At 38.6% G+C, this 21,114-nt stretch overlaps 3 protein-coding genes across 3 annotated transcripts; 1 reads left to right on the forward strand and 2 right to left on the reverse strand.

Moving 5' to 3' along the window:
• Positions 1-336: 336 nt before the first annotated feature.
• Positions 337-936, reverse strand: LOC113311602. The gene has a single exon (XM_026560423.1). The coding sequence runs from the start codon at positions 934-936 to the stop codon at positions 337-339; it is 600 nt and encodes a 199-aa protein (XP_026416208.1).
• Positions 937-1,581: 645 nt separating this feature from the next.
• LOC113309046 (lactotransferrin-like) lies at positions 1,582-4,286 on the forward strand. Its single transcript, XM_026557476.1, has 7 exons — positions 1,582-1,920; positions 2,032-2,308; positions 2,401-2,985; positions 3,084-3,140; positions 3,443-3,592; positions 3,727-3,854; positions 4,032-4,286. Exons 1-7 carry the CDS (start codon positions 1,854-1,856, stop codon positions 4,115-4,117), a joined length of 1,350 nt encoding a protein of 449 aa, XP_026413261.1. The 5' UTR covers positions 1,582-1,853; the 3' UTR covers positions 4,118-4,286.
• LOC113309047 (chlorophyll a-b binding protein 6, chloroplastic-like) lies at positions 4,145-5,462 on the reverse strand. Its single transcript, XM_026557477.1, has 4 exons — positions 5,151-5,462; positions 4,953-5,055; positions 4,575-4,863; positions 4,145-4,474 (listed from the first exon to the last, which is right to left on the reverse strand). The coding sequence occupies exons 1-4, from the start codon at positions 5,342-5,344 to the stop codon at positions 4,329-4,331; spliced, it is 732 nt and encodes a 243-aa protein (XP_026413262.1). The 5' UTR covers positions 5,345-5,462; the 3' UTR covers positions 4,145-4,328.
• Positions 5,463-21,114: the final 15,652 nt, after the last annotated feature.

Consider the following 21,114-nt stretch of genomic DNA (forward strand, 5'->3'; position numbering starts at 1 on the left):
CAAAGGCTGCTGTTGAGAACTGTTGGCAGGGGGAAAACCATGGAGCCTGTAGCACTTGTCTCGAACATGGCCTAGTCTGTTACAATAGTCGCAAAAGGGACGCTGACGCTTGTTCTGAGTGGATAGAGGACGAGAGCTGGACTGGAAATTTCGAGTCGAAGCAAGAGCAGCACCATCAACAGTTGGCAGAGGAGTATGGGTTATATGTTGTTGTTCCTCCTCCTGCTGAACAAGATTGAAGATACGAAGTGCACTGGGGAATGGATCCATAGTGAGTATCTGACTACGAAGGTTGGAAAACCTGTCGTGTAATCCCTGCAGAAATTCCATGGCACGCTATCTTTCGAGTCTTTCAAGCATGTGCTTGCCAGCACCACAGATACATGCTTCCGTAGAAGCAACCAGGGAGTCATATTGATCCCAAAGAGTTTTTATTTTGGTATAGTAAAGAGACACAGGCATTGACTCCTGTTTGATTGAAGCAATTGAAGATTTTAAACGAAACAGAATAGGGGCATTGGAGACACAAAACCTGATTTGTAGATCTTTCCAGATAGCATGAGAGTTGGCAGCATACAGGCAGCTAGCCCTGATATCTGGTTGACAAGAGTTTAGAAGCCAACTTCCCACGAGAGCATCACATCTCTTCCAGCATTGAAACTGCAACGGATCTGTTGGAAGAGGAAGAGAGCCATCAACGAAACCAAGCTTGCCCTTGGCATTCAGAGACTTGGTGATTCCCCTAACCCAGGAACCGTAGTTGTCTCCTTGTAAAAGAGGAGAGGATAGCACAGTTGCAGGGTTATCACTGGGATGAATGATACAAGGGTCTAGAGTTCTAGGATGAGCTGAAGAATTGATCAGAGTTTCATTGTTGTGGGAAGGGATGTTGTCATGCACTGGAGAGTTGGGAGAAGATGGATTAGAGCCAGACATGATGAAAAATATGAATGATAAAAGGAGACGGCGGCAGAGATGAAGCGGAAGGAAAGATATGTTTCCTAGGATCTACAAGGATACCATCTTAGAGTTTCAAAAATCTATGTGAAGAATATATTCTGAATTGATATCTTTTATGTTCTTTACATGTGATATATATAGAGATTTATATATACAGAATATCTAAAAGATATGTTTCCTAATCTAAACAAACTCTGACTGGAATACGGGGAAGTTTTAACAACAACATAAGACTCGGACTGTGAGTTGAAGACTTGTTCTGGTGGTTGTGATGCCACTGCCGTGGCACACAATGTGTACACGTCCAATAACTACCAATCTACCATTAAGCTTTTTGTAGGTGAACAATCATTGAAAACGTTTTCTTTATAGATGGGATCAAATGTAAAATATTTGTTTTTCAACAACCATTCCCTTCCCATTTACTAACAGACACTGAGAATCTTACAAGAACATTATTGCAAAAATTTGCAAATTGGTGAGTAAGTACAAACATTTACACTAGACAAAAAGTATTGTTTGGTAGGTCACAATCAAACATGGGGCGGGGCGGGCTCAGTTGTACCACACAGCGAATTGCAGATCTAGTTAAGATGCAGTCAATGGAAACAAAAGGCACCTCCTTTGGTTATGGTGTTCTTAATTTAATTTATGTCATTGTAATCTAAAACTAATCATTCCATCAATCATAATAATAATGGATTACTTTTTTCAAATTTAACGTGGGAGTTCGGCGATGAATGAAAAGAAAAAAAATCAGAACTTTGCTTACGTTGTCAGTTTTCTTTATTGATTAAACTTCACTCTAAAGCAATAGTAATAATCTAAGTTAATAACTATTATCATAGGTTTTGGTATTACTATGTTCTTCTTCTCTGGTTTTCACTGCTCAAATGGAGATCACAAGTATATTCTTTCTTTATATTCTTCTTCTTTCATGGGTTTCTCTCACCATTACAGGTACCATCATCAATGTCCAAAACCCATATCGGATCTGTAAAATTCAACCAAAACCCAAGTTGGTTTTCTGATTTTTTTTACTGAAATCTTGTTGGGATATTTTAATTTCAGGTTATGGACCAGCTCCGGCACCGGAATCTGGTGATAGTGTTGGTTTGTCTCCGGATTATGACACGATGTCGGAACCACCGGCATTGTCTCCGGCGATGGGAATAAGTGGAGCTCCTGCGCCGGGTTTGGGAGAGGAAAGTTCCGGTGATTTGTCTTCTCCGCCGCCAGTGAAGTCCGATCCGTGGACGGTGAAGTGGTGTGCTGTGAGAGATGAGTTTGTGGACTGTCAGAACTATTTGAACCTCCTTGGGCAGAAATATAACTATACTTGGGAATGGTAAATGTCTCTCAATTTGTACCTTAAAATTTCATTTAGTTTGAATCTTAATTGATTCATTTTCTTTTGTTGTTAATGTTTGCAATGTGTAGTGTTAAAAGAGAAACAACTGAAGCATGTTTAGAATCGATAAAAAAAGGCGAAGCGGACTTAATAAACTTAGAAGCAGGATTAGCTTACATTGCATTTCTGAATTACTCGATGAAAGCAATTGCGAATGAAGTTTACTGCAATCACGCTGAAAGTTATGAAGCTGTTGCAATTGTGAACAAAAAATTCTGCAAACACGGAGAAGAAGAAATTAGTTTGATGAATTTTGAAGGAAAACGATCTTGTCATGGTGGTTATTCAACAGCTATGGGTTGGAATTATCCTGTTAATCATCTTAAGAATTTGACTAGTTCTGAACAATTGAATGATGAGGAGATTGTAACAGGATTTTTCTCTGATGTTTGTGCGCCTTCGGAATTTGAAAGTAAAGGTATTTGTAGTGGGTGTGGTAATGAAAATGGTTCATGTAGTGAGAGCAATTTGTATAAGGGTCATTCGGGTGCCTTTCGCTGCCTTGTTGAGGATATGGGTGATATTGCATTTGTTAAAGGAGATACTGCATTGCTCTTCTCCAAGGAAGGTCCAAATAACCAGACATGGTCGACTAAGTCCATGAGTGACTTCATGTGGGTGACTATCTTATTGGTTCATTATGGTTACATAAATGTGTGTTTTCTTTGTCTGGCTATTAACTCTTCGCAGTTCCTTCTTTTTCTTGCTGCAGGTATCTTTGTCCCCAGGGAGGCTGCAGGGAGATCAATGGTTATCCTGGTGACTGTTCGTAAGTTTCCATACACTAAATTGAGGTGTTCCAAATTCATGTTCTTTTTATGTCTTGCATTGTTGGTAATGTGCTTGTGTAGTCCCAATCTAAACACAAATTGTTCGAGTGAGAATGTGAGCGGTTATTGGTCTTACGGTTTTGAAGCAAATAGAAGTGTATTGTACTGACATTCTAGGTTCAAGCTTGAAGCTATCATTTGTTCCCAGTTCTGTTCAGCTCACTGCTGAATATTCAATATCATTGCGTCAGTTTAATGGTTTCTTGTCAGCTTCCTTACCAGGTTTGTTTCTTTGCATCAGATTTGGAGCAGTTCCTGCAAATGTGATAATGACCAGTAACTCTATTTCAAGCGAAAAGCGGTCTGCAGTTTTGCAGTCATTGCTAAATGCAACATGGGTTGATGCTCTTTACACTGGGAAAAATGCAGCTGGTCACCTACTTAGTTCGAGGTACCAAGAGTGAATAACTAGGATATTTTGTTCAATTTCATCATTCAATATATCCGAGAAAAACAATCTGTAAAATACAATCCATATGGCCACTGCAAATTTATTTTGCTTAGCAATTCATTGTATAAATGCAGTGCTCAAGGATTAACTCTAGTCAAGAAGCTCACAAGATCATACCTTGGAAATTCAGCTTCCATTTCTTCGGGTATACAAGAACTGAACTTGAAAAAGGTTGAACCCTCGGCAAAAGAATCAGTTCCAGGTAAACCTTGTCTTACTTCTTTGTTTATTGATATAGCATAGAATTTTTGAAGGCATAAAACTGAATGTACAATGTCAAAGAACTGAAGAAACTTCTCATACTATTATACTATTGCAACATATAGACCTGTAGGAGTACTAAATTGGTGTTCTAATTATGGCTTCGTTATCTAAACAGGGTTGCCTTCTTCACCATCAACACGTATTCAGCATCCATGGGTAATAGCTACTTTCATAGTCATATTTTCCCAGAGTTTACTATGAAATACATGATACAGTAAATTTAAGTTCTGCTTGCTAGTGTCATAGATATTGAAGGTTTCACACAATTTTGTAGTAGAATGAAGAATACAGATAGAAGTTTTTACTGATAAAAATACAAAACAAGATCTGCAATTAAGAGCTCATTATAAATGATTACATGGGAGTTTTACAGTGGGTTATGGGATAACAAATTTCAACAATCTAGGCAAATTTAAAGTCCTCTTGGGATCAAAACATCCCCGATGTTGCTGTGCCATGGGTCAGCCAAATGGGCAGCTAAGTTCTCCAAAGGTCCGGTTCCAGGGTATGCGGATTGTTGCACACAGAATCCTACGAAAGCCAACAAAGCGAGACGACCTGAAATAACAGTAGAAGTTAATGTTAGCTGACATTTTCAAATCAATACTCGGATGTCAAGTTATGAGTGCTGGTAAAAAAATTGGGGTAAGAGATGAACCATTTTTGATCTCCTTGACTTTGTATTCCTGGAACTTTTTAGGGTCTTTGGAGTAACCCAAGGGGTCAAAAGCTCCACCAGGGTACTTCTTCTTCTCTGGGTCTTTCTCCATGCTACGTTGGTGCTCAACAAATGCGATTGAGAGGAATTCGATGACTAGGATGGTTGGAAGTGTTCCCCATGGGACTACGTTTCCCAAGTAAGTTGCTTGTCCATCTGGAAGTGCTGCCCATTCTTGCGCCTTCACCCAGTTGCCTAATCCTAATGCCTCTGGCACCAAGATCCCAGGCTGCAAACATGAAAATCCCCTTAACTAATGGTTCATACAGAAGATACACATAAACCAGAATTTCAAGTCAAGTTTAACCATAAACTTACAACAGCAAGCATTGCCCATCTGCAGTGGATGAGTTCAGATTCCTTGAATCTCTCTAAGTTCTCTGGGACTGCTCCAAGGCCAAGAGGGTCAAATCCAAAGTCACTGCACCACACATAAAGTATTTAAGCAAAAAACATTCCAGCTCCATAAAAATTCTTGAAATGAGTTTTTTAATTTGGTTCTGAATTCTAAATTACCCGGGAGCGGAACCGTCAAGGTAAGATGGGCGAGGTTCACCGGGCATCCATTCGGCGGACATGGTGAATCTTGATGAGCCATTGGAGTAAGCACCGGGGAAAGCGACTGAAGTGGCGAACTTCGATTTAGATGAAGAAAGAACTGATGGGAAAACTGCTGCAACTCCACAGCTCCTCAATGTGTTTGCTGCCATCTTCTTGGAGAGAATGAGTTGTCAAAAAGAGGAGCTAGAAAACTTCTTTTAGTTGCTGTTGTAGTTGTTTGGTGGTGATGGTGTTAGAGAGTGGTGGTGGTGGTAGTACATGTAGTGACTAGTGAGTGAGGGGAGATATAAGAGAATCTCATTGGAAATTCTGATTGGCCAATAAAATATGGTAAGCTTCTTTATCATTAGCCACATGGCATGCTTCTATTCATCCTTGCGTCCACCTAGGCATATCCGAACATGTGTGGTGGTTGTTTGTGGGGAGTTGATTTAGATTTTTCATAGAGGTCAAAAATATCAAGGAGGAGCTCTTTCTCAGCCAGACATTTGGTTGCGCCTTATGTGACCACAGGAAGGGGAGTGCAGAGTGTGATTGAGGTGTACTGGTTTTTGGTGCGAGAAAAAATCGTCCGCCATCCATAATCCAAATCCAAAGCCTTTTCCAGTAGCAATTACCGGGTCGGCTAGAGAATATCTCCTAAACGTCGAACATAGGTTTTACGCCGGCCTGTCCAAGCCTTGCACAACTTGTACTACGACAAGCAAAATACTTGACGCTACCCGTGTCGCGATTGTTTTGTTTTGGACCAGATGAACAGTGATCACTGTGTTAATGGGATTACGAATTTTCGACCATTAATGCGGATATACTTACACCATGTCCCGGTTGCAGAAGCTACGGGGTGTTTCCCCTTCACAATGCTGCCAACTGCAGTGCTACAAGGGGATTCACCCCCCCACCCCCACCCCCGCTCACAAACTGCAGGGTTACCTTTACGTGTTCGCTGATTTAAGTTGTAAAGAAATTTATAGGAAATAAAGAAGAGGGGTTGTTAGTCTACATACCTGAAACACACCTCTTCCACGTGTATCGCCGCCCTCCATGTCTGTTTGTCCAACGCCTGCTCTGGTAAAAGATTTCGGTTGCTCAAATCGTTCTTTACGCACTCGTCCCATGTTAGCTTCGGTCGGCCTCTGCGTTGCATCCTTCCTTCAGCGCGCCTGATGCGACCGACTCGCACTGGGGCATCCGGCGGTCTTCGCTGGAGATGCCCAAACCAGCGCAGCCGATGTTGTGCAAGCATCTCCTTGATTGGCGCTACCATAAGTTTCTTACGTACGTACTCATTCCTGATACGGTAATGCCTCGTATGTCTGCATGCCCACCTCAGCATCCGCATCTCGGTACTCTTCAGTCTCAAAGTGTCCTGACTGTTCAGCGCCCAACATTCCGCACCATAAAACATGGCAGGCCTGATCGCTGATTTGTAAAACTTACCTTTAAGCTTTAGCGGGACTTTGCAGCCACAAAGGACGCCAGAAGCCATCCATAGTAGCACTTGCAAATGCTGAGATTACATAGAAAAAATTTCAATGGGCAAATGCGCCGCCCACTATGCCTATGACGGATCCGAACCTGAGTCTTTTTTATGTTTTTTTTTTATAAGAAGAGAATTTTATTTAAGCATCATTAGGTTCAACCAGAGAGTGCCTGGAGATTACAGTCTCAATCCAAGGAGAGTAATCCTTGTACTCCTTTACCACAAGTTTATCAACTCTGACTTTTTTAGAGATGGAATCTGCTAGGTGATTTCCATCTCTTTTGACATGAATAATTTTAAAAGAACTAAAAACTGATAATACAGATTTAATCTTGCAAGAACACAGTCAGTGGTGATTGATTTAACTACTACTTCAGTATCCGTCATCAGGTGAAAGTTGTCTATCTTTAAGCTTTTAAGCCATTTAACCACTTTAAGAACTGCTATCCATTCACATGCCTCTGCATCAATTACTCCAACATCATAGGAACCCATGACTCCTTCATAGGTACCTGCAATAGAAAAAAGCACCATTCCAATGCCAGCTTCATTAGTTAAGTAATTAAAAGACGCATCTACAAAGATTTTTTGATAGGTGTATAGGCTCAAAGTTGGCCAGGTTTCTTCCATTGCATGCTTTATAAACCTGACCAACTTTGAGGCATGTAGACCTATCAAATTTTGTACCCCACGTAGACGTGGGGTAAAGGTTGTCTAATCTAAATATGGTGAAATTCTTAAATAACCCTCATTTGTTAAAATTGCATTTATATCCTTACCTCGCCTTACTGTTAGTACTTTTGATTTTTTCTATTTTTCTCAATAACAACCAGAAATTAGGGGAGAAACAATTTATCGATAAGACGTATGTCGATTTCGGATTAATGTTTTTCATGGATAAAGAACAATCACCCACAAAAATCAAAAGCATATGACGACTCATGGTTGGTGTTCTTCATGAATCAAAGAAAAAAACAATCGGCCATAAAAATAAAGAACATATGTTGAGTCAGGATTATAACAATAGGTAGTCTCCGCTCATGAGTGATCAAAAACTCAAATAATAATCTCATTTCGCACCTAATTTGCCGCTGGTATAGTCATATCCAATATTATCTAACAAGTAAGAAACCCGAATGTTTTTCTCTAGCACGTCTAAGTTCAGTTATGTCGGAAAGAACTCTGTACGTAAACTTACCAATATGTATACTATTATTATGTGAATCTACAATATCTACAAGTTTGAGGTTTCATGCGCTTATTTACAAAAAAAAAAAGTTGAAAATTTACGGTTCTACATGTCTAACCACCCGCCACACTTAAACTTTACATCTTCCTCAATGTAAAATGAATCATCCAATATAAAACAAGGTGGAAAATTCTAATACGATATGTAACAAGAAATCAAAAACTGGAAGGAAGAAAAAAAAAGAAAAACTACAAAAAGCGGGGAAAAAAAGGACAAGAAATCAGAAAAACTAAGTACAAGAAATAAAAGATTTAAACTACCAAACCAATGGGTTTCCTCTCATGCATCACTTGGTCTAAAGTCGCCAGCTAGAATATCTCCTTGGACGGTTTAGCCAGCGTCCGACATATTATGGAAATCTGGTTGAATATTACTTGAATGTGTCCTCATTTCAAAGATATTGAAGTGTATGACTTCTTCATCGAACTCTATAGTCAAGGTGTCATTATGGACATCAATCTTCGTTCTAGCAGTGCTCATAAATGGTCTACCCAATGGTAAAGGTGTAGACGGGGATAAATTCTCATCACTCATGTCTAGAACATAGAATTCCACTGGAAATATTCGTTTGTTTACCTGTATTGAAACATCCTCAACAATCCCTTTCGGGTAAACATTAGATTTGACACCCACACTTTCGCATGACATATGCTCTAAGATAAGTCATTAAACAAGTGAAGCCTCATCTTCATCTTGTGGAAGCTGAAAAGGAGAGGGTACCAAGTGCACCACCAACTTTTTTCGTTCGGCAATCTGTATGAAGAAATCCTAATATAAGTAGATTAATTAATGATCATTGAACAAGTTATATAGTTTTATCTTATCTCTTTCATAATCAATACGTTTAGACACCAAAGTCCGTGAACTTGATTATGAAGAAGAGTTCTTGGACGATCTCACATATCAATATCCAATATCATTCTAGTCGTATCCATATCAAGAGGATCTGAACTCTGCCAAGTATGAAAGATACAAATTCTATATGAACAAGTCTCGTAATTGAGCAAAAATAAATAGGACTTGAACTACCTAGACAGAATAAGTACTACTTGTGTTATTCCTATTATAAAGATAAAAAAAAATATAATGCGAAAAAGGAAAAACACAAGACACCAGAGGTTTTGTTAACTAGGAAAATTGTACCTGTAGAAAAACCTCGGGAGCTTGTCAAATATTGAACACCATACAGTATGAAGCCGATACAGACACTAGCCTACTACCAGACTTCGGATTATAGTTGAAACCGAATCAACATTCTAAGCATTTCAGTTGCAGTCGGGCTCCTTACGTCTCTTGAACCTCGCAAGGGTAAACGTAACTCATTCCCGTAATTGGCGTCCTTTACAACCTAAGAGTTGTTTCAACCTCAGTGAAGAATTTTGATACCAATCTGCCTCTAATAGATCAGCCTATTTGATTTCCCTTTATATCGTTTAGACCAAGGCTTGGAAATCTGTTTGCAATACACAAAGATAGCAAACCTCATAAATCCGGAACACTAATACTCAGTTAGCTGAGAATCATCGATTACTGATCAGTTTCCAAGAACATTCTTAAACCAATCAATAAAAAAGAGTTTTAGATATCTATATTGTGAAGTCACGAAGTTTGAGACGAAGAGAACTTTGTGATTTTTATCTATCTCGCTTGATTGGAGATTGACAAAAACCTCGACAATCAATAAGGACAAGATCAGGATACATGAACGATCAAAGTAAAGATAATCAGACATGGCTTTACGAATCCCCAAGTGAAGTCTTTAAGTTATAAACCTAATTATGTTTCTCATAAGGAACCTAGGTAAATAGAGGAAGATTTTAGCATACAACTAGGACACAGAAGTGTCAAGGATTGAAATTTCTAGTTGTTTGAGTCTCTTTATTTGTATACTTTCTGAAAAAGCGGGGGTCTAACAACACCACCCAATATTTCACTTAGCAATCTGTATGGACTAACTCCGAAACACTTTCTAGAGAATCAACTAGACAGTCAGACTCAATCTAGGTAAAAGTATCTCAAGGAGTTAATATCTCTCTCTTGTTTTGATTCACTCAAACTAATAGAAATCAGCGAGTCTATAATCAAACACAAGGAATAACTTGGACGGTACCAAAGACCAATGTCCAAGGATCAATCAATATCAATCAACAACCAGAGGTCGGATTTCCAATTGATTGATTCAAACGTACAACATGTATTATTTCAATTATGTAAACAAATATAATGCGGAAATAGAAATAACACAGACACCAGAATTTTGTTAACGAGGAAACCACAAATGCAGAAAACCCCCGGGACCTACTCCATATTGAATACACACTGTATTAAGCCGCTACACACACTAGCCTACTCCAAGCTAACTTCGGACTGGACTATAGTTGAACCCCAATCAGTCTCCCATTGATCCAAGGTACAGTTGTACTCCCTACTCCTCTGATCCCAGCAGGATACTACGCACTTGATTCCCTTAGCTGATCTCACCCACAACTAAGAGTTGTTACGACCCAAAATCGCAGGCTTTAACAATAAACAAATCTGTCTCACACGGACAATTCTATCAAAGGATCAATCTGTCTCCCACAGAAAACCCTAAAAGTTTTTGTTCCGTCTTTTGATAATAATCAAGGTGAACAGGAACCAATTGATAATCTGGTCTTATATTCCCGAAGAACAGCCTAGATTAATCAATCACCTCACAACAATCTTAATTGTATGGTAGGTAACAAGATGTCTTGGAATCACAAATGATGAGACGAAGGTGTTTGTGATTACTTTTTATATCTTGCCTATCGGAGAACTCTCACGATCTCAAGTCAATCAATATAATTTTACTGTTACGATAGAAGATGCAAGATCAGATCACACAACTACGATAAAAGTAGTATCGGTCTGGCCTCACAATCCCAATGAAGTCTTTAAGTCGTTAACCTAGTTTTAGAAGAAGAAAACCAAAGGTTAAAGGAGAAACGACTCTAGCACGCAAAGTAGTATCACACGTAAGGTGTGGGGATTAGTTTTGCATAATACTAGATGTCTCCTTTATTTAACCTTTCAAATCAGGGTTTTGCCTTAGTTACAAAGCAATCAATATTCACCGTTAGATGAAAACCTGATTTAGATTCAATCTAATATTTCTCAACCGTTAGATCGAAAACTTAGCTTGTCATACACAAATGACTGTACGCTTCTAGGTTTGTTAACCACACCCAAACGTGTACATTGTTGGTTCAACAATAGTCTACCCAAAGAGGTTAACCATATGAGCGTTTCATACCAACCATGTTCTTCTTCACCATAACTAGTTCAATTGACTCAAATGAACTAGTTAAGAGAGTTGTTCAATTGCAAGGAAATCTTATGTAACTACACAAGACACAATTGAAGCAAAGATGATTTGATTCACTCAAATCGGTTCATGAACTTTAATAGACACGGTTTGCAAATGCATTTCTTAGTCTTTTAAGATTAAGTTCAGAAATCTTCTTTAGATATATAAACTTCTCAAGTTCGCAGACTAGGTTCGCGGACTTAAGACACCGGATAGAGTTTACAAACTCCAGCAGAAATTCTCGGGTTCGAGAACTACGCTGGTTCGCGGACTGGGTTCGCGGACTTGGCACTTGCCATACTTCCGGTTCTCTTGATCAACAAAGTTCGAAAACTTCGGTTCAAGGAATCCATTGGTTATGTAATCTAAACTCCCATTCCAATGATTGAAACATTCTTAGAGGACGTTATATAGTTGTTACACTATTTCTCGTTAAAGCAATTTTCAAAGTGATTGAAACATTCATGACTTTCTTCACTAGGTAAAGATAAACTTGGTCGAAGTACCAACACATATTTTTGAGATATAGATAGGCGAGGTATACTCGGCTCGAAATATCAAATGTGTATGATCTAGTCTATATATATATCATATGACTTTTGTCTCAAAGAGTAGGAGATAAAATAGATAGACTTTTGAGTGACAGATAAGTTCAAGTCTCCACATACCTTTTTGTCGAGAAGTTCCACCGGTTCCTTGAGTAGATATTCTACTTGTATGATGAATCGCCATGAAGTCTTTGAGCCCAACTACACTTACTATCCTAGTCTGAGACTTAGCTATAAGAGACTAGAAATCAAGACTTATAATTTTGATCACTAACATTGACAAACATGCTTGAGATAGCAACGCATGCGAGTTTGACCGAGCAGTGCTCTAACAATCTCCCCCTTTGTCAATTGTAGTGACAAAACTATCAATACATATGGAATACAAAAAAGATAATGAAACTTTAGTAGCTCCTATTCCACATGTCTAATCTTCAACATTCCTTGAAATCTTCGTCACTTCCAAGTACTCCAATGATCCCAAAGGTTGTAAGTTTATCATCACCGTTGTTGAAGATCCGTAGCTATAACAATGAGAAAGCGTCGGTCTCGATCATTGTTATAAAATGTCATAGTATTATTACACAGTGTCAAAGTCCAATTGTATCACAACTTCAACAATAATACTATGGTGATATGTATCACTCCCCCTTAGTCAATACTCCATCTCACATGAAAACCACTCCCCCTTACACAATGATCCAAAAACCATATGTATTTGTAGTGTGAACTACATATTAATTCTCCCCCTTTTTGTTAATAAAATTGGCAAAGGTACAAGAGAACGGGATCATAATGAAATTTTCGTAAGAGACATTTCATGACTGAGAGAAAGAAACACACATCATCTTATTTAGATGCAATCATATATCCAAAGCTAACAACATTCATCAAGGAGTTTAAAGATACAAGATAACCCCTCTAAAATTCCACAGCCGCACAGCCCTCAAGATGACCATTAAGCACAAGTTCAAAAGAACTCTCCTCCATTAGATGTCATTCCCAATGGAACAACAACGAGCGACCTCAATTTCAAGAGAAACGAAGGATTTTGACACTCACAAAAGATGACACTAACAAGACAGAAAATAACCCTACAGGAACTGAACTGAAGTAACCTACTGGAGTTTCAAACTCAATTGCCCAAAAGATAGAGATAAGCACATGGGAAAGAGTTATATAAACGCTTAATGAAGCAAAACAACACCAATAGACTGCCGCAAGTGTTGGAATGTAGCAGTGTCTAATGGTTTGGTAAGAATATCAGTCAATTGTTGTTCGGAAGGCACAAATTCCATACTTATGATACCGTTTTCATAAAGATCACGAATAAAATGGTACCTTATGTCAATGTGCTTTGTTCTTGAGTGCTCAACGGGATTCTCAGTGATTCGAATCGCACTAGAGTTATCACAGAAGATCTTCATTATTCCAGTATCAACTCCATAATCAGCTAGCATTTGTTTCATCCATATGAGTTGAGTACAACATGAACCAGCAACAATATATTCTGCTTCACATGTAGACAGAGATTGAGAATTTTGTTTTTTGCTATGCCAAGCAACAAGATTCAGTCCTACGTAGTAGAAACCCCCTGATATACTTTTTATGTCCTCGACACATCCTGCCCAATCAGCATCTGAACATGCAGATAAATGAGTGCTAGTATCAAAAGTGTAAGATAAACCATACCCGGCAGTGTGATTAATATATCGAATGATCCTTTTTGCAGCTGCAAGATGAGATTCCTTTGGATTTGCCTGAAACCTGGCACAACAACTAACACTAAAAGAAATATCAGGTCTAGTAGCTGTAAGATACAAAAGGCTACCAATAATAGATCGATACAACTTTTGATACACTTTTGCTTCTTTCTCATCTCTATGTAGTTTACCAGTGGTTGGCATAGGTGTTAATTTTGGAGAACACTTATCCAGGCCAAATCTTGTCACAAGATCACGAGCATACTTCTCTTGGGATAAGTAAATTCCATCCTTATGTTGTTGAATTTGTAATCCTAAGAAGAATTTTAATTCACCAACATTGCTCATTTCAAATTCCTTAGCAAGAGAGACTTGGAAGTCCTTTGCAAAAATTTCAGAAGTTGATCCATAGATGATATCATCTACATAGATTTGAGCAATAACAACATCTTTCCCACTCCATTTGGTAAACAACGTTTTGTCAGCTCCGCCTCTTGAAAAACCTTTTCTAATAATAGAAGTAGTAAGTTTTTCAAACCAGTCCCTAGGTGCTTGTTTCAACCCATACAGTGCCTTTTTGAGCTTTAGCACATGATCTAGGAAATCAGGGTTTTCAAACCCCTTTGGTTGAGCAACATAGACTTCTTCCTTTAAGATTCCGTTAAGGAACACGGATTTTATATCCATTTGAAACAACTTAACCTTAATAAAACAAGCATGAGCTAACAAGAGACGAATGGACTCAAGGCGTGCCACAGGAGAAAAGGTCTCGTCAAAGTCAATCCCTTCAATCTGTGAATATCCTTGAGCGACAAGTCTAGCTTTGTTTCTGACAATCGTGCCAAATTCGTCAGACTTAATCTTGAATATCCATTTGGTACCAACAATTTTGATATTGGAGGGACAAGGTACAAGTTCCCACACATCTTGCCTTTGAAATTGATTTAACTCTTCATGCATAGAATTCACCCAAAAGGGATCGTTTAGAACTTCATTAATATTTCTTGGTTCTACTTGCGAAAGATAACAACCAAAATTGCAAATATTTTGAAGTTTTCCTCTAGTCTTAGATGTAGAATCTCTTCCTCCAATAATACTGTTTGGATCATGATTCCTTTGAACGCAGAGATGTCGTGGAGGAACACGTTCTTGTTCATCAGGGCTGCCTTGATCAGTGCTCCTCTCTTCGTCACTAGAAATGTCAGGATCAGTAACAGTTGGGATAACTTCAACTGATTTTGGAATTTTTTTGACTTTCTCAATTGTCTCGGTTGGAGGCAATTCAGCAGGAGGATTATCCTGAAAAAAGTTATTAATGTCGTCGATGATAACTGCAAAAGTGGGGGTCTAACAACACCACCCAATATTTCTCTTAGCAATCTGTATGGACTAACTCCGAAATACTTTGCTAGAGAATCAACTAGGCAGTCAGACTCAATCTAGATAAAAGTATCTCAAGGAGTTAATATCTCTCTCTTGATTTGATTTTGACTCAAGCTAAAAACAATAGCGAGTCTTTATCAAATACAAGGAATACTTGGACGGTACCAAAGACCAATGTCCAAGGATCAATCAATATCAATCAACAACCAAAGGTTGGATTTCCAATTGATGATCACGAACGCACAACCTGTATTACTTCATATAAAATATAATGCGGAAAAGAAATAACACAGACACCAGAAATTTTGTTAACGAGGAAACCGCAAATGAAGAAAAACCCTGGGACCTAGTCCAGATTGAATACACACTGTATTAAGCCGCTACAGACACTAGCCTACTGCAAACTAACTTCGGACTGGACTATAGTTGAACCCCAATCAGTCTCCCACCGATCCAAGGTACAGTTGTACTCCTACGTGATCGTTGTCGTATGCGTCAAAAATAATTTCACTTTCCTAAAGTATATGATAAGAAAGAGTTTGTTTCCACAGAGAAGCAATTGTAGTTATTATATATTAAATTTTCTTAAAGTAACCAATTGGTTGGGGGGGGGGGGGATTTCTGATTTTTATGTAAGCAATAAAAGTAAATCAAAATCAAAGTAAATAGTAGAATGTAATCAATGAGAGAAAGATATTGGTCAAGGTGTTCATCTTCTATCTTAAACAAGTGCTTGCATACATGATTAGAATTACAATTTAATCTCTTTTATTATCAAAAACCTAGAGAATCAAGAGAGCAAGATAATCTATTAATTTCCTAAGTTCATCAACATACACATTAGAGCTGCGTATGTGAATTCTACCTAAAGAACAACCTAACGCCTTGCGCTAATTAAGTTCAATTCCCAGGAGCATTAAGTTTTGGAAATAGGCTAATCGCAATTGTCATGCATTGCGCATGACAATTCGGACAATGGTCAAACTCTACATATGATTACAAGAGTGTATCACTACAAACCGTAATCATATCATGCTCTTGTATTCGGGGTTATCGCTCGATGAAAAACCCTAAAATAGCTATGGACAAGGATGCAAGTTCAATTAATTGGCCACTTAACTAACCAAACGTCTAAGTCCTATCACAATACATCAATCATGTGATTATTAAGAACAATAGAGATTTGAACGATAATCAAGAGAGAAAACTAACACATTAATCAAGCACAAGTTTTAGATATAGGACTACATCCTTAACCAATAATAAAGAAATTAGCTACTCATAGCTATGGAGTTCATCATAATCAATAATCAAATAAAGAAGATGAAAAATAAATACGAAAGCAAACCCTAGTTGTGTAAACAAAAGCGGCTCTCTCCTTAGCTCCAAGAATAATACGTGACATTAAAAGTTGTAGAAATCTTCTCTTTTATAGCTCCTCTTGTTCCAAAATTAGGTCCAAGTCTTCAAAGTCCATTAGATAAAAATCCACGTGGCCCAAAAGTGAGAAAAACCCATGTAGAAACTCTGCCAAATCGTCGTCGGAAATGGCCGGAGAAGTATCTCAGGTGACCGGCAAAGTCCACCCCGGTCACCGGTCAAACGGTTCAACTCGGTCAAGGTCAGACGGGTCAACTCGGTCATAGTCAGAGACTGAGTCAGAGTCTAACTGGTCTGACTTGTCAGGCCATAATCTGCACTGGCCATATCTTCTGCTGCACAATCATTGTGCATAATAGCTCCTTAGCCAGCCATCTTGGCTGTGCATAACTTTGCTGCCATCTTGGCTCTTCCATTCTCTCCAATTCAACATCAGCTGCTTCTTTACTTCCATTACCTGCACTGCCTGTCACCAACACAGATAACCACCTCAAACAACTTCAAGCACAACTGCAATACCGCTTCCATTTCTCTTGCTTCTCCATTACAGCTCTCATATCAGCTCGGTCTAGGTCCATCTATACTTCATCTCAGCTGCACTTGAACTGCATCATCTGCAGCTTCTATGCCTGCAATCACTGCCATCACTACCACTATTTCATTCCATTCCATGAATATCTGTAATAAGACTTCAATTCAGCTGCAATAGCTGCAAACGCAGAACATCATACAATAATACCACCACCAACTCTTCTGCCAAACACCAACAGCAGCAACAACATCAGCTGAGCTGCACCTGCAATTCACCATTCCTGAAGTTTCATTGCAGCTTCAGATTCATCCCTGCTTCAGCTGCAATGTTGCAATGCATGCACCTTCTGTAGCTTGACTGCAACTGCAGCTCTTGCAACTCTAAACACATCCAGTCCACTGCCGCATTCATCTACAACATTCAACACCACAAGCTCAAGCTACTTCTCCTTTTCTGCCAGGCCAAGTACCAGCAACAACTTCAACTCCACCTAGCCATTTCTCACCCGAAGTCACCATTGCCTCAGTAATTCATAGGCAGCAGCACCCAACTCTACCAACAACATCAGTTCCTTTTGTAGCTTCATTACCAGTTCATTGCTCAACATCAGTACCGCCAACCTAATTCAACTACATTATTACTTTAGTTCAGCTTATCCTTCAATTGCCATCACCAGCAAACTGCGGCATTAGTTCACAGTTCCATACCCTTGTGCATCAGACCCTGCCTTCACTGCAAATGCTTCAGTTCTTCTTCCCTGTTCCACAGAACTCAATATGGCATCAACAACTTCATTATTTTAAGAACCAACAACAACTCTTTCCTGCAACAATCACTGGCACCGTCTCGACTGAAATATAGCACAAAGCTTCCCTCTCTTCCAAACCATCAGTTCACAGCTGGTAATTCAGCTCAACAACTCTCCATATCACCTCCAGGTTGAAGCCAAGACCACCAACATCAAGCCATCTCTGTACCTAGCTCTTCCTTGTCTTCAAAACCAGCTCCAAGCCCTGTAAAACAGACCACAATTCCCATGTAAGCAGCAACATACTTTCCTTCACTGACTTATCAGCACATAACAGAACCCATAACCCCTGTAGTTCGAATCCTGATATGTGACGCAAATTCCAGCTGCTTCTTAATCCTTGTTTCTTCTCAACTGAACTTGACCTCACAGACCCATGGATTAGCCACAGCAAAACTTGGCAGTAGAACTAACTCAAGCCTTTATACAAGCACTTGGTATGTGTTTTGCTGATGATGACAGGGTACACTTGCAACTGAATTTGTAAACCTACATATATTTCTTCCCTGCCAAATCTTGCCCAAAATTCCACATTGAATCAGCTACAGACTTGCCTCAAATCAGCTCCAGTTAAGCCCTGAACTCTTACCATCAAACCACCATTTCCATACCCAAATCGACCTGCAAATTAAACTACAACCTTGAGTCAAGATTAACCCAATTCACCACCATTTTCTGCTCAGATTCAATCCCACATCGGCTTCTTCATCACTGAATCGATGGAAACAGCTTCCAGTTCTTGTAATCTTGGCTAGTAAAAACCCCAAATTCTTCATTAGTCGATTCGGTCCAAACCCCATCTCTGATTCATCAACAGACTAAAAATCGCAAAACCCACCTTCGATTCATCATTTAGCAGCTTGTTCTTCTCGATTTCACCATCAACAGATCCATCTCACTGTAACTTTGGATCCCTATTCTTCAACAGCAAACCCTACCTTCTCGAATTTCTTGCTTCAATTGATGGCAACAACTACAACTTCATCATCTCACAATTTCTGCCATTAATCTCTGATTCTCTCGATATCTCAGTTTCATGAGAAGCCTCAGCTGTATTTCATCATCTCTGAATTAGGGAAAAATGATTGAGAAATCATTTTCTCTGAAGTCTAGGGTTGTGTAGGAATCTGGAAATGGATATATCCACCCAACTCTGTATAAGGTACCCCAATTAAGATAAGCACCACCAGTTAGATTCAGGCCACCAAATGACAGCCCCTTATCCTCCAATATGCTCCCGATAACGCTTGCCTGTGCAACGATGATTCCGCCTGCTTGCTCCAAATGAACGCTCCTTTCCTTCTTCCGAGTTCCTCCACCAACAACAGTCGTCTCTTACTTCTCATATCCACTTCTTCTCTATAATTTCTCTTCATCACTAAAGCAGTCGTACTTTTCAGACATAAATCTGCATCACTAAAGCTGACATGCTTTTCAGACAAAAATTAAGAAATAAAAACAAATAATGAGAAATAGTTCGTCTCCAACAACATTTGATCTTTTTGCCTTGTTCTTCTTCTTTTGTTCCAAATGACTCCAAAGTACCTAAATACTCAAAAACAAACATAAGATACATGATTTACAAGAAAACTTAGCAAAAAAGCAAAAATACTAGGTATAAAATTAGGTGTTTTAGACACCTATCAAATTCCCCCACACTTAGACTTTGCTAGTCCTCGAGCAAATCAAACAAAATAATTCTAAAACATACAAACAACTTCGTCTCGTCGAGGCTACGGTTACTCTTAGCATGAATAACAGGCCTTTGAACCCCTAGGTTTCCTTAGTGGACGAGTTATAGTCTCGTGAAGGTTTACAAGAGGTATACCTACAAAACCTTTACTTCCAAAATTCCAACTACCTGTGAAAAATCTATGAATGACACTAAACATCTTGTACCTGGCATACTATTATTGATTACAGGAGGAAGTACCCACTTTCAAATCCAATTCATGAATTAGTAATATAGCTTTATTCGGAAAGTTGAATACAACCAAAATACTCGGAATCGAATCAACCACAACCACATGAAAAGATTAAGAAGATGAATATATAACGTAGATGGTGGCAGGCTGTTGACTAAGGTGAATGGTGTTTCCCATATCTGTCTGAAGGTCACTGCCAAAACAAACCTAAAAATCCTATTGGATTGAGCTACTGGTCTGAATACTAATATCAACACGACTGGCATATGCAAGGGAACCAGCGGTCGACAAACTTAATTCTAGATCAATTCACTGGCATATACAAGGGAACCAATAATCGATTTTATTTAACACAATAATAATATTTTTCTTTTTCTTTTTTTTTTCAATTTTTTTTTCTTTTTTTTTTTCATTGATATCATGATTGGATCTTGTGGATCCAAGCGCATGTTTCTTGTCAGCAGATTACATGATAGTTCCCTTGGATCCTGCACTCCGCGCTTGCTTAGGAGACGGAGACAGGGAGAACACACACATATTGTTTTATCCAAGTGTCATATTTATTCCTTTTGTTCAATTGGTCGGTCTCTTTTTTTTTTTTAGTAACTCAATCACTCTATTTCATCCTAACAGTGATAACAATTCGATGTTCGTGCCCCACCAATTCACTTAGAGTAACAATAGATAAATATGGAAAAAATAAAAATAGAACGTGATATGGTGACAACTAACATGTTATTTATTCTTATATTTTGTTCGTTTTCATATGAATAGACTCTACTAATGGGTTCCTCAACTCCTACAACCACGATGTTTCCATTAGTGTAAGGCACAAATTGCTAGACTTTGGAGTTTATCAAGCAGGTTTTTTTTTCCTATTCCCAATGAATGTCAAACAATATTTCCGAAATCTCTCATAGAAAATTTCTATTATTAGTTTAACACATTAATAAATAATCCTTTTCTAGAGTCTATGCTTTAATTGCTGGTAATCAAAACATATAAAATCGAAAATCATAAAAAAATACTTTTCAATATTTCGGTTTGGGATCACCTTGAGCATCGAGGAATATCTTTGAGCAATTAATGATAAGAGTTATGCACATGTTCAAATAATGTCGACATCTAGAAGTTTCCTATCTTAGCAAACTCTAATTCCATATTCACACACAACGTAAAGAAATATATGCGAATAATGGAAACTCGGTTTTTCTCTTGGGTCCGGTTATACCATGACTCCTTAACTATATTAGGATCAATTATACCATGCTTCCCAATATAGGTTATGACCGGTTATACCATGCTTCCCAAAACTAATTAGGATCGGTTACACCTTGTCACCAGATATAGGTTATGACCGATTATACCATCCTTCTCAAAACTAGTTAGGATCGGTTATACCTTAAACACCATATAGGCTATGACTGGTTCTACCTTGATTCTCAACATAGTTAAGAATGGTTCTACTTCGTCATCTTGCATTGGTCATCCAAATATTATTCAATGAAGAACCGGACCAACACACTTATAATTTCCCTTTCGATTATGAAACAAGTTCATACATCTACTTCCTTAAAAAA

Source organism: Papaver somniferum, chromosome 9, assembly GCF_003573695.1.
Source record: "Papaver somniferum cultivar HN1 chromosome 9, ASM357369v1, whole genome shotgun sequence".
Classification (NCBI taxonomy): Eukaryota; Viridiplantae; Streptophyta; class Magnoliopsida; order Ranunculales; family Papaveraceae; genus Papaver; species Papaver somniferum.

Coding starts and splice junctions, on each gene's coding strand:
- LOC113309047 (XM_026557477.1), bottom strand. CDS start 5,344: ATGGCAGCAAACACATTGAGGAGCTGTGGAGTTGCAGCAGTTTTCCCA. Junction 4,864..4,952: donor GATGGGCAATGCTTGCTGTT/GTAAGTTTATGG, acceptor TCATGTTTGCAG/CCTGGGATCTTGGTGCCAGA. Junction 4,475..4,574: donor AGTCAAGGAGATCAAAAATG/GTTCATCTCTTA, acceptor CTGTTATTTCAG/GTCGTCTCGCTTTGTTGGCT.
- LOC113309046 (XM_026557476.1), top strand. CDS start 1,854: ATGGAGATCACAAGTATATTCTTTCTTTATATTCTTCTTCTTTCATGG. Junction 3,141..3,442: donor GGTTATCCTGGTGACTGTTC/GTAAGTTTCCAT, acceptor TCTTTGCATCAG/ATTTGGAGCAGTTCCTGCAA. Junction 3,593..3,726: donor GGTCACCTACTTAGTTCGAG/GTACCAAGAGTG, acceptor GTATAAATGCAG/TGCTCAAGGATTAACTCTAG.
- LOC113311602 (XM_026560423.1), bottom strand. CDS start 936: ATGTCTGGCTCTAATCCATCTTCTCCCAACTCTCCAGTGCATGACAAC.